The 13,189-nt window shown below is 45.9% G+C and overlaps 1 protein-coding gene across 7 annotated transcripts in view; it reads left to right on the plus strand.

Annotated features, from left to right (window-relative positions):
• The window catches only part of ANKS3 (ankyrin repeat and sterile alpha motif domain containing 3), a 30,835-nt gene that overhangs the window by 2,310 nt on the left and 15,336 nt on the right, over positions 1–13,189 (plus strand). For 5 of the 7 annotated variants that reach the window (XR_014145369.1, XR_014145368.1, XM_081820119.1 and 2 more), the window contains exons 2-5: positions 939–1,110; positions 3,266–3,464; positions 3,659–3,780; positions 4,975–5,056. Coding sequence is in view for 3 of the 7 variants with exons in the window: in XM_081820119.1 (XP_081676245.1) it covers positions 941–1,110; positions 3,266–3,464; positions 3,659–3,780; positions 4,975–5,056 (573 nt within the window). In the remaining 4 variants the exon portion in view is untranslated. Of the gene's footprint in view, positions 1–938; positions 1,111–3,265; positions 3,465–3,584; positions 3,781–4,974; positions 5,057–13,189 lie in introns of those variants that run through there. The other 2 variants (XR_014145371.1, XR_014145370.1) reach the window with 2 other exon arrangements.

Here is a 13,189-nt window from a genome sequence, read left to right on the forward strand (position 1 = left end):
GCAGATGCTTACCTGACTGAGCCACCCAGGCGCCCTATTTGTTTAAAATTTTTATACAGTAAAATTCAGTCATTTGGTGTTTGGGTCTATGGGTTTTGATTAATGTATAAAGTCAACATACCTACCAATCAAGATACAGAACAGGTACGTTACCCCCAAGTTCTGTCTCGCTGTCCCTTCGAGGTTTTCCTGTTCCTAATCCCTGGTACCACTGATCTGTCCTCCAGCCCTTCAGGTTTGTTTTTTCTAAAATGTCATATAAATGGAATCATACAGTAGGTAGCCTTTGAGTATGGCTTCTGTTTGCACAACTGTGTTTTGAGATTCGTTCATATGTTATGCATATCAACTGTTTATTTCTTCTGTTTATTACTAGCGTTCCATCATATGCTATTCTGCCATTTATTTATCCATTCTTCCATGTGTTTTAACAGCAGCCCTTTGAACTATGTCCCTATTAGACAGCAAGGAACTAGGGACTGGAGATGTTAAATAGCAGAGCTAAATTTTGATATAACTCCCAAGTCCAGGGTTCTTTCCCACCCCACCCAAGAGGTGATTTGGTCCAGTGACTCAATTAGCATTTCTTGACTGCCCATCCAAGAGGTTGTCAGGCTTCCTGAGTTGCTGGAGAATTCCCTTTGCAGAACTGGGGCCTGAGGATTGATGAAGGAAAGTATACACCCCAGTGTGTGACTCACCATATGTGCTCCTCTTTTTCTGTCTGGTGACAAGCTCACCAGTATTGGCAGGATGGAGCTGCCCAAACCCATACAGTATTTAATAAAAATTTTCTAAGTCTGTCCCAGGAGTTGACTGCATTGAGTCTGCTAGGATAGTGACATCGAGGCCTCCTGCAGGTAGGAGTGCAACCATCGTGTTTCACTCCCTGGAACAACCAGGAAGGAAAGACCTAACCCCTGGGTCTCCCTCCACAGTGATGTCGGAGCTTAGCGATGAAGCTAGTGAGCCAGAACTCCTGAACCGCAGCTTGTCCATGTGGCATGGGCTGGGTGCTCAGGTCAGCCGGGAAGAGCTGGCCGTCCCCTTGGATCTTCACACAGCTGCTTCCATCGGCCAGGATGAAGTGGTGAAGGAATGTGTGCAGCGGTAAGAGATCTTGGGAAATGTTCCTTCTGCTTAGATTTTGAGTACCGTCTCTGTGGCTTCAGATCCCAGACAGAGCTATCAGTAAGCTCATGGGGCCTCACACAGTCGTAAACATTTCAGGCACACAGATCAATCCCCATGTCTCTTGGACAGTGGTCAGTAATGATTTATGCTGGACACTAATAAGGAAGTCAGTTTGTATTCCTCGGAAGAAAGAGAGGCTTTAAACATTTTTCATAGGCTTATGAAACGTTTCAGGCTTTCTGTAGAGTCACTTAATGGTTTTTATGAATTGCAGAAATGTTCAGACAAAACAAAAATAAAGTTAGAAAGTGATGCCCTGTGGCCTTCTTTCCCCAGAAGGTTCATTTTTATCTCTTTTGCCTTCCTTTCCCTTCTAGCTTTTGCTATAGAGGAGGAAGTGGGGTTTATCTTCCTCTCTGGGGATTGCCACCTGCAGTCTTATACATATGTTAATGTAGTTTTTAGAAAAGGACCCATCTCCTCCTCTCCATCCCCTTACTGACCTACCTCCTTGTTTCAGTTTTTCATCGATAACTTGGAGAAACGACCTGTGTCCATACCCATATGTGCCTTTTTCAGTTCCTGGGGAGCCAAAGCAAAGCCTCATTTGAGTCCCAGGCTTCTGGTTCCCAAGTCCTAGCCATCACTTATGAATATCTGGCCAGTCGAGTACAAGTACAGGCCTGTGGTAAGGGACAGTCTGTCGTACTCCTGTACCAGGTGGCCTTAGGAATGTGCAGCTGGGTACACAGCACATTCTCTCATAGGGTCACTGAGACCCCAGTCACAATTCTGCTCCTTCAGCATTCTTGGGCTTTTAAGCCTTTGGGTGTGCTGTTTAAATGCATGGTCCCAAATGGCTCCACAGGGGAGAGGGGAAGTGTCTGTGCTCTGATTGGGATTGTGGCCCTAGCTGACACTGAAGCTTGCCCACAGTAAGCATAGACTGGGGGCCTGAGGGCAGGGGAGGCCTCCGAAGGGAGGATTGGGCCCAACTAGACATGTGAGAGCCTCAGAGATGCTCTGCCAAGGGCTAGGCTCTTCTCCATGTGGAACTGAGCACTCCCTCGGTGAAGGTCGTGTGGCCAGGATGAATTGGTCTCTGTGCGCTCTCCCAGCCAGTGGCCGCCACTGCATTCCTAGGATCAGGACCTTCTGGAATGGCTGTGTGGGCATCCCAGAGTTACTAGAAGATGCTAGTGAATGGAAAATAATTGTCTGTGTAGCTTCCTGTGTGCGTACCTCTGAGAGGCACAGACTGGATTGATTGTCAGTCGTTGCCTCTGCTGGAGGCAGGGATTGTGCGAGAGGAAAGGCTGTGGGACATGAACTATTCAGGGTGTCTTGGAAGTGGATGTGATTTCCATGCCCCAATCCCAGACTCTGGGCTTGGAAGCCCATGGTTTTTCTCCTGCGGGAAACGCCTTTCCAGAATTTTGATGGACATGAATGAGAAAGATAGGATTCTCTGGTCAGTGATTTTCCAAGAATGTTTCTGTAGGATGAGGTGACTAGGGAGAAATATTGTCCATTTTCTGAGTCCCTTCCCATTCCCCTTTCCACCCAGCCCCACACTAGCAGATTCTGGTCTGTTGGGAGAAGAAGGCAGTCAGGGCTCCAGGTCACAGTTCCTTGACTCTGGCACTCCGGACAGCCCAAGCCAGATCATTCTCCGCTGGGGACCTGTGCATGTAGGATAACCGGTTAGCCACGTCCCCGGCCTCCACCCCCTAGATGCCAGTAGCTTTTCCTTCTCCAGTTGTGACAACCAGTAATGTTTTCAGACTTTGCCAAATGTCTCCTGGAGCAAAAAATCACCCCTGGTTGAGAACCATCTGTGTAGCTGGGGGTAGGAAAGAAGAGTTGCTGGCCTTGGGTAGGCGGAGGGGCCGATGAGAATGTGCAGTCGGAGGAGGAAGGCGGCTCTGAGGACTTTGCAGAGGCAGCTGTGGGGCAAACCTAGCGGTTTCCCCGCCTGCCTCGCTTCCCCCATGACGTCCAGGGTGGCAGATAACTTCTGCTTCCTGGCTGTATTTCCCGCTCTTTCTCTTGGCCCGGCCTCGCTGCCAGCTTTGGTAAACCTCACATGTGAGATGGCTGGACATGTCTGGCATATCTTGTGTTTGTTTAGGAGAGAGTTAGATTTGAATAAGAAGAATGGTGGTGGCTGGACCCCGCTGATGTATGCCTCGTACATCGGACACGATACCATCGTGCACCTGCTGCTTGAGGCGGGGGTGAGCGTGAACGTGCCGACCCCGGAAGGGCAGACTCCGCTGATGCTGGCTTCTAGCTGTGGCAACGAGAGCATCGCCTACTTTCTCCTCCAGGTGAGTGACGAGGGGACTCAGGCCCAGAGACGCGAGGGGCTCCTGGCCACTCTGGCGGAGACGGGAGCCACTGCAGACCATGGTGTGTGCTTGCTCGGGTCATCACTTTGATTCTTGCAGCGTGATGGCCTGGAGCGCGCCCGCCCCACACAGAGGAGCTGAGGCGGTAACGAGCATTCTGCGTTCTCTTGAAGCAAGGTGCCGAGCTGGAAATGAAGGACATTCAGGGCTGGACTGCTCTCTTCCACTGCACTAGCGCCGGGCACCAGCAGATGGTCAAGTTCCTCTTGGACAGTGGAGCGAATGCCAACGTGAGGTGATTACCGGGTCGTTAGTGGCCGCTGTAATGGAGGAGGGCAGCTGGGGAGGCAGCCACGGGCCAGAGTGCAGGGTAGCCCCTGCTGTGGGCGGAGGGGACAGGCCAGCCCAGGCGCGGGAAGCTTGGGGCTGGTCCCAGCTTTTTTCTGCATCTGTCAGGGGACACTGGGTGCAGCACTTTTTGAGCCTCATTTTCTTTATCTGAAAACTGGGGCCAGCAATACCTATGTCATGGGGTTGTTGGAGGAATTGCATGTTCTGTCACACACCAGGGGCCTGGCATAGTGAATGGCACTTGATTGACATGCATTAAATGCTAATTCCTTTTTCCTTCCTGTCCTTTGTCTATATCGGGTGAGGTGATGCTTTGAAAGCAGTCATGAGTTTTATAAGCTGGAAGGGGTGTTGTCTAAAGCATGTCATGACAATAATCCCCTTTCAACGCAGCAAGTACCACCCCAGCTTCTGGCTGGCACGGTGCCCGCCCCTGGCTGAAGTCACCCCCTGTAAGGTGCACCATAGTTTCACATGCCACTGAGAAAGAAATGCCACTGATTAAAATGCCACTTGCCTATTGGTTTTAAGATAAATTCTGACTTCAGAGATGTGAGGATGTGAAAATGGTGTGTCTTAGAGTGGATGCAACCCAGGATTTAGCTTGCTTCCTGTCTTCTAGACCAGGGTGAGAGATGTGAGGGTCAGGAGGCATCTGGAGACAGTGCTGAGCACAGAAATAAGCATCAGATAGTGGGTGAAGTAAGGACAAGGTAGATGATTAGTCCCGGAGCTCTTGGGAGGGCTCCTGGAAGACGCTGAGCTCAAAGATCGTCTGGATGGGTGGGCGGGAGATGCTGGCTGGCTGTGCGCAGTGAAAGGCAACAGTTGCTATTCGCCTGTAATTAAAACGGAGATTTAAGAGTCAGCCGGTGGAAGCAGCTTAGAGGGAGTGAATATGGGGAGACAGATTGTCTTCAGGAAGAGAGACTAGAGCTGGTGGTAGAAGCAGAAGAATTTATGAGGCTCATGTGTCGATAGGAACTTTTTTCATGTCACTCTGTTCGTTCTGGCGAGAGGGAGACCTGGACGCCTCAGGATGGGTGACGAGCTGGCTTGGGTTTGTCTGCAGCAGAAAAGCTTCTGCCTGGCTCAGCTCCTCTCCGCTAATCGTCTGGCCATGGCCTCTATCTTGCAGGGAGCCGGTATATGGATTTACTCCTTTGATGGAAGCAGCTGCCGCTGGCCATGAAATAATTGTGCAGTATTTTCTCAATCATGTAAGTGACCCTGTTTATTTGCTTACAGTTTAGTCACGGCAGGTGAGGACTCCTGTCGCTGAAATATGGGCTGTAACAGAATTTTCTGCTGCACAGAAATAGCTGCTCTTTATTTATTCAGCACATTTTCATTGTATCTACTGATGCCAAGTGTTGAGTGGCGCTCAGGGGTACAGTGGTGAGTAAAAATAGACACCTAGTCCTGTAATAATTTTGAAAATGCTATTATTTGAGAAGTATGGAAAATATATTTTAAAAAGTAGGTAACACTTGTCATCCCATCACTTAAAAACAACATATAGAGTAAGAATGCTAAGATCTTCCTTCTGAAGCACCCGCGGTTCCTCCCCAAGATGCCCACTTGGTTTGATAGAGACAGCCCAGGACTTCTCTGCTTAGGAAGGTCTGTCTGTAGACAGGTGCACACAAGTTGCTCTTCATTTTGAACAGAGTGGGATTCTTTTTTTTTTTTTTTTTGTAAAGATTTTATTTATTTGACAGAGAGACACAGCGAGAGAGGGAACACAAGCAGGGGGAGTGGGAGAGGGAGAAGCAGGCTCCCTGCTGAGCAGGGAGCCTGATGCGGGGCCCTATCCCAGGACCCTGGGATCACGACCCGAGCCAAAGGCAGACGCTTAACGACTGAGCCACCCAGGCGCCCCTGAACAGAGTGGGATTCTACTGTGTGTTTACTCTACAGCTTTTAGAAATTCAGTTAATATGCTATAGACATTTTTTCCTTATGGTATCCCATGTATAATCCGAGCCATAATTAATTTAGTCAGTTCCTTATTTGTTGAAATTTATGTTTCTGACATTTTACAGTTATAAACTGCTCCAGGGACTAGCTCTGTATGGGCAGCTTCAGCCTGCATATAGGTATATCGTATTTCTGTAGGAGGGATTGCTGGTGTTCACATGGGACACTTAATAGGTCCTAATAAAGACAATAAAAAATGGGCAAAGGATCTGAAAAGACATTTCTCCAAAGATGATTTATAGATGGCCAATAAGCAATGCTTGACATCATTAGTCATCTGGGAAATGCAAATCAAAACTGCTAGGATGTCTGTAATATAAAAAGACAGTAATAAGAGTCAGTGAAGATGTGGAGAAATTGGAACCTCACACACTGCTGGTGGGAGTGTAAAATGATGCATCCTCTCTGGAAAACAGTCAGGCAGTTCCTCAAACAGTTAACATAAAGCTACTGTATAACCCAGCCATTCTCCTAGGTATATACCCAAGGGAACTGAAAATCGGTCCACACGAAAACTTACACACAAATGTCTGTAGCAGTGTTATTCGCAGTAGCCACAAGAAAGAAACCCACATGTCCATCAGCTGATAGATGGATAAGTTAAGTGTGGTCTCTCCACACACTGGAATATTTTTCAGCTATAAAAAGGAATGAAGTTCTGACACCTACAATATGGATGAACCTTGAAAATATTATACTCGGTGGTAGAAGCCAGACACAAAGGACCACATATTGTAGGATTCTTTTTATACGGAATATCCTGAGTAAGCAAATCTGTAGAGATAGAAAGCAGATTAATGGTGGCGTAGGGCCGGCATCAGAGGGTGGGTTGGGAGGGTGGGATGGGAAGGGATGATGAGAGATGGAAGTACTGGGGAGAGGGTGGTGGTTAAGGGGTACATGATTTCTTTTTAGGGTGAGGAGAATGTTCTGAAATTGGTTATGGTGATGGTTGCATGCCAGTGAGTTATACACTGTGAGTGGGTGAATTGCACGATAAGTGAATTTGTCTTGTTAAAAAGTGCAGTGGGGTTGAAATAGTAAGTCTTAACAGATTCCCACTGGAAAGGTTGTCTCTTTTGCCTCCCCGCTCCCCCCCCCAGTTATATGTGAAGGTGCCCACTTTTTCATGTCCTCACCAAGCCCTGAAAGTTACTTGTCTTACGTTTTTGCCAATGTGGTGGGAGAAAAGTGGCATCTGTTTTGGTTTATACTTACTAGTGAAGTTGAACATTTAAAAATGCATTTATTGGCCATTTGTATTTATTTTATGATTTTTCTCTTTTTGGGGGGTTCCAATTGGATATTTTAGCATAATAAAATGTTGACATGCTATCTCTTTGAAAAAAGAATTTGGGGGGCACCTGAGTGGCTCAGTCAGTTAAGGGTCTGACTCTTGGTTTGCTCAGGTCATTATCTCAGGGTCGTGAGGTTGAGCTCAGGTTCTGCGCTGAGCGTGGAGCCTGCCTGAGATTCTCTCCCTTTCCCCTCCCCCCCATCCTGTGCTCATACTCCCAATAAATAAATAAATAAATGCGCCAGCCCTCATAGACTTAAAAAAAAAAATTGGGGAACAGTACCCTTACGTGGTAAAACTAGACATGAGACTGAGGGGGTACAGGAGCCTGCCTGCCCCCTTTGCCTCTGTCTCCCGGTCTCTCCCCACGGCTGCTCCTCAGCTCTTTCCTCCCTTCCTTCCTTCCTTCCTTCCTTCCTTCCTTCCTTCCGCCCTCCCTCCCTCTTTCTCTCTCTCGGAGATTGTTCTGTATTAGTGTATGTTAATCTCTTCTCTCTCTTTTCTTCATGGCGGCACAGCATTTCCTTGTAGGGATGAATCAGAGTCGTTGGAAGTGAGTCGTTGCCAGCCTCTGGCTGTCACACAGAGTGCTGTGGAGACTCCGCACATACGTCTCTGCACACGCGTGTGACCGCGTCTGTCTGGTTCAGTATCGAAGGTAGAATTTTGCATGGAATGTGAGTACAGTCTTAACATAGGGTTGCCCACTTGCCACCTGAAGAGGAAATTGTACCAACTTACACTCTTTCCACAGCAGCAAGAATTATGAATCTTAAATTTGAAGTACTTTCAACATACAGAAAAGTACGGAGGATGATAGTAATACAACCCACATGACCCCAGAGTGACCCCTAAACAGATGCTGATCTTCAGCTTCCTGCTCCTGGTTTTATGCTTGTCCCATGCACTGTGTGTCCTTAAGGAAGGCACAGGTTGTTTGATATATTTTAAAGATTTATGTAAATAACATGTCAGACTGTATGCGTCATTCAACAGAGTGCTGGTGCATTGGGGCGTAGTTCACTCGTTTTGACAGCTCTCTATGTATTGAATGTATGAGTATTTTACGTTTATCCATTCGTCTTTTAGTGGACATTTCACTTGTGTCTACTTTGCTATTCCTGACAGGGCTGTGGTTCCCATTTTTTACCTGTCTTCTCGAGCATGTGGGAAGAGATTTTAAAGAAATCAGGATGTATTCTTCAAAGTAGAATTTTTGGTGTGTAGGGTAGGGTGGATCTTGATTGGAGAGTATTAACTTACTTTCCTCCATAGTCATCCTGATTGACATTCTGATAGTATTTTATAGCTCTCTTCTCCACACCCTCAGTAACACTTGGTACCTGGTATCAGATGAGCTGTTTCCTATTGATTTTTACCTTTCCCTGATTTCTGGTGAGGTTGAGCATCTTTTCATATATTTGTCAGCCATTTGGGCTTCTTTGCTGCAAATAATTATTCTTTGCAGTAATTCCACTTACATGGACTAGGCACCCTTAAGACCTAACATAGGGTCAAGAACAGATGGGTAAGAGCTCAAACCTGTAAAAATCATAACCTCTGCTTCTGAGTTTAGAATTTTATGTATTTATTTATTTAAAAATTTTTTATTTAAATTCAATTAGCCAACATATAGTACATCATTAGTTTCATATGTAGTGTTCAGTAATTTATCAGTTGTGTATAACACCCAGTGCTCATCACATCACGTGCCCTACTATGTATTTTTTTTTTAAAGATTTTATTTATTTATTTGAGAGAGAGAGAGCACATGAGAGGGGGAGGGTCAGAGGGAGAAGCAGACTCCCTGCTGAGCAGGGAGCCCGATGCGGGACTCGATCCCTGGACTCCAGGATCATGACCTGAGCCGAAGGCAGTCGCTTAACCAACTGAGCCACCCAGGCGCCCTACTATGTATTTTTTTTTAAGATTTATTTATTTTAAGAGAGAGAGCATGGGTGCGAGGGGCAGAAGGAGAGGGAGAATCTCAAGTAGATTTCGCTGAGGGCAGAGCCTGACTCGGGGCTCAGTCTCATGACCCTGAGATCATGACCTGAGCCGAAATCAAGAGTCATATGCTTAACCGACTGAACCCCACCAGGTGCCCCTAGAATTTGATTTTATTTATTTATATTTATTTATTTATATATTTTTTGAAGTTTTTTTTTTTAAGATTTATTTATTTATTTGAGAGAGAGAATGAGCAGGAAAGAGAGGGAGAGGGAGAAGCAGACTCCTGGCTGAGCAGGGAGCCCGATGCGGGACTTGATCCCGGGACACCGGGATCATGACCTGAGCTGAAGGCAGACACTTAACTGACTGAGCCACCCAGGCGCCCTAGAATTTCATTTTAAATTAGGTAGAACTAGAAGTCATGAGAGATATTCACACTGGAAAACATACTGGAAAATCAGAGATTTTATCTACCATGCAGATTATGCCCTCATTTGGTACCTTTACTCCCCAGCTGGGAATGAGATTATGTGTTGTGGGCAACTTGTATTTAGGGGAAACAAATTATATTGGATTTCTTTTGGAAAATTTTTAAAATTTTAAAATTCTGAAATGATTTCAGACTTAAAGAAATGTCAAAATAATACAAAGAATTTGTGTATCTTCACTAGATTGCCCAGTATTAACATTTATTATTATTAACATTTCGTCTCGTTTTCTTTATTAGTCTCTTTTTATATACATACTGTCTTTTTGGGACCACTGGATAGCAAGTTGCTGACATAATGTAATGCCCTTTTCTTCCTAAATACTTTATTTAGTATGTATTTCCTGAAAACAGTTTTGTCTTCATGATCACATACAGTGATCAAATTCAGGAAATCAACTATGAGATCTCCCCATAGCACTAATCAGGAGTAGAAGGTGTTGGGCAGTTCGCCATGATTGCTTTGGCGTTGGGGGGCAGGGGTGGGGGGCTGGCGGGCATGGCTGGGAGCATGTGGCTAATGGGCCACGTCCTTTCATTGCTGGGGAATCCGTGTAGCTAACCCTGCATGGCTTCTCCTCTGCTCCTCATTTCCTGCAGATTTCCTCCTCTCAGTCAGGGTTAGACCTGAGGGAGCCAGAGGGCTGGGCCCACCGGTCTCCCGAGCTGGCCCTCCAGAGCCAGGCCCCATTTCTGGAGATGGGGGGCTACAGGAGGCTGGGCTCCCTGTGCTCTGCAAGGGCAGGAGAGGGCTGTAGCTGCCTCCCTTGCACCCCATTCCCTTCCTCCTGGTGGGGCAGGATGATCTGGGCGTGATTAGGCCTCTTAGGGGAGAGCTGAGCTGATGGCCTGGCCTCCACTTGACAAGTGTGCCCACCATCCTCTTGGGCCACAGTCTCCGAAGCTTTGATCATGCTTTCCTGTCAGAATGAGTTTTGATCATGTACGTCTCTAGGAATATGTTATGTACATTATAAAATAGGAAGAAAACCCCCCAAAATGTAAAGGATGAATAAACAGAAATTCTAGTATTTTCTTCCCTCACCTCAGGGACCTTGTTCTTGGTTCTATTTTCTTCCTCATTTACTCACTAAGGAATAGTATTACTGCTTTTTCCCCCTTTAACTGTAATCTGAGGTTGAAGACTTCTGGGTTTAAAAACATGATAGTTAAAACCATACAGTAAAGATGGTGTTTTTTTCCCTGCCCCCGCCCGTTTTTACCGAGCTGTAAATGCAGACCTCCCTGTAGAGGCTGAGGGTATGCAGCGCACTGCTGTCACTTAGGCGTGTTGTGAAGTGATGACCACACCCCGTCTGGTGAGTGTCCATTGTCTCATGGAGATACAGGCACAGAGAGAGATTGTTTCCTTGTGGCCGGAACTCCGGATTTACTCTCCGAACAGCTTCCGTCTTTATCATATGGCCGTGCTTGCTGCGGTCGTCGTGTTGTATCTTACAGCCAGAAGTTTGTGCCTTTTGATTGCCTTCACTTTCCCCTTCCAGACCCCTCTAGAAGGGATCTTTGAAGGCTGAAGGTTTCAGAGCTGATTTCTAACCAGAGCTCTTGGAAGTGGGGGATTATAGAAAGTAAAGCTCAGTTAAGGGCTTGTAAAGATGCAGTTTTTTCCTACCAGAGGACGTGTGATAATCACCTTCTATACTAGGCTCAACCAAGACTGTCACAGGTTTTCTTTCTTTCTTTTTAATGATTTTATTTATTTGACAGAGCGAGACAGCAGGAGAGGGAACACAGTCAGGGGGAGTGGGAGAGGGAGAAGCAGTCCCTCCACTGAGCAGGGAGCCCGATGCAGGGCTCGATCCTAGGACCCTGGGATCATGACCTGAGCCAAAGGTAGATGCTTAACGACTAAGCCATCCAGGTGCCCCTTTTTAAAGAGCTTCTTAATGATTTAATAACTTCCTTGTGCCTTTCCATGAACCTGTAAAAGTGTATCAAGTAAACTCAGAAAAATATTTTAAAATATAAAACTTCTCTTAAATCCTCAATAGTAGTGATATTATAGGGAAATTCTATAACTTATGAATGTGTACAGGCACACTCATTTTATTGTGCTTCACTTTATTGCATTTCACAGATACTGCGTTTTTTACAGATGGAAGGTTTGTGGAGACCTTGTATCGAGCAAGTCTGTGGGTGCCATTTTTCCAACAGCATTCACTCACTTTGTGTCTCTGTGTCACATTCTGGTAATTCTTGCAATAGTTCAAACTTTTTCATTATTGTTTTTTTTTTTTAAAGATTTTATTTATTTATTTGAGAGAGAGAGAGAATGAGAGAGAGCACATGAGAGAGGGGAGGGTCAGAGGGAGAAGCAGACTCCCTGCCGAGCAGGAAGCCTGATGCGGGACTCGATCCCGGGACTCCAGGATCATGACCTGAGCCAAAGGCAGTCGCTTAACCAACTGAGCCACCCAGGCGCCCATTATTGTCTTTTTTTTTTAAGATTTTATTTATTCATTTGAGAGAGAGGGCAGAGAGAGCACATGAACAGGGGGAAGGGCAGAGGGAAAGGGAGATGCAGAAGCAGACTCCCTGCCTAGCAGAGAGCCCAATGCATCTCGATCCCAGGGGGATCGCGACCTGAGCCAAGGCACGAGCTTAACCCACTGAGCCACCCAGGCGCCTCTATTGTCATATTTGTTATGGTGATCTTGATCAGTGATTATGACTTGCTGAAAAGTCAGATGGTAGCACTTTTTAGCAATAAAGTTTATCTTTTTCAAGTAAGCTCTACTCTGAACATGGGGCTTGAACTCATGACCCTGAGTTCATGCTCTACTGACTGAGCCAGCCAGGTGCCCCCATAAAGTATTTTATTTCTTTAAGGTATATACATTGTTTTCTTAGACATAATGCTGTGGCAGACTTAATAGACCATGGTATAGTGTAAATATAACTTCTGTATGCACTGGCAAACCACAAAACTTCCTTTGGCCTGTGTTATTGCGATACTTTATTGTGGGGGGTCTGGCGCTGAGCCTGCAGTGTCTGAGGCCTGTACAGTGCATGTTGTTTTCATGATTTAAAAACATGTATGAAAGTAGTATAACCTGCAGGCTTAAACAAAGCCAAACAATAACATTTAGAGGATAACTAATCAAAAATCTAGAAATAAGCATTAAAAAACCTCTAAGTTTTCGGGCGCCTGGGTGGCTCAGTTGGTTAAGCGACTGCCTTCGGCTCAGGTCATGATCCTGGAGTCCCGGGATCGAGTCCCGCATCGGGCTCCCTGCTCGGCGGGGAGCCTGCTTCTCCCTCTGACCTTCCTCCTTCTCATGCTCTCTGTCTCTCATTCTCTCTCTCTCAAATAAATAAATAAAATCTTTAAAAAAAAAAAAACCCTCTAAGTTTTCTTACATCGCCTCCTCCCCCCAGAGTGTTAACAGCTGTGAATAGATTTCTACATGAATGGAATCCTGCTACATAAATGGGATCCATCTACTTCTGCAGTGTTTTTAAATGTTAGCAAAATATCACAAACTTATTTTCACATGAGTACAGAGAAACCTGCCTCATTCTTCCTGATCCGGTACTTGATAGTAGCGATGCGCTTTAATTTGAATAACCATTCACACAGAAATGGGTGCATTAGTTTCTTGCTTTTAACAATTT

This window comes from Leptonychotes weddellii, chromosome 5 (genome assembly GCF_054177405.1).
Source record: "Leptonychotes weddellii isolate Sample4059 chromosome 5, ASM5417740v2, whole genome shotgun sequence".
NCBI classification, from domain to species: Eukaryota; Metazoa; Chordata; class Mammalia; order Carnivora; family Phocidae; genus Leptonychotes; species Leptonychotes weddellii.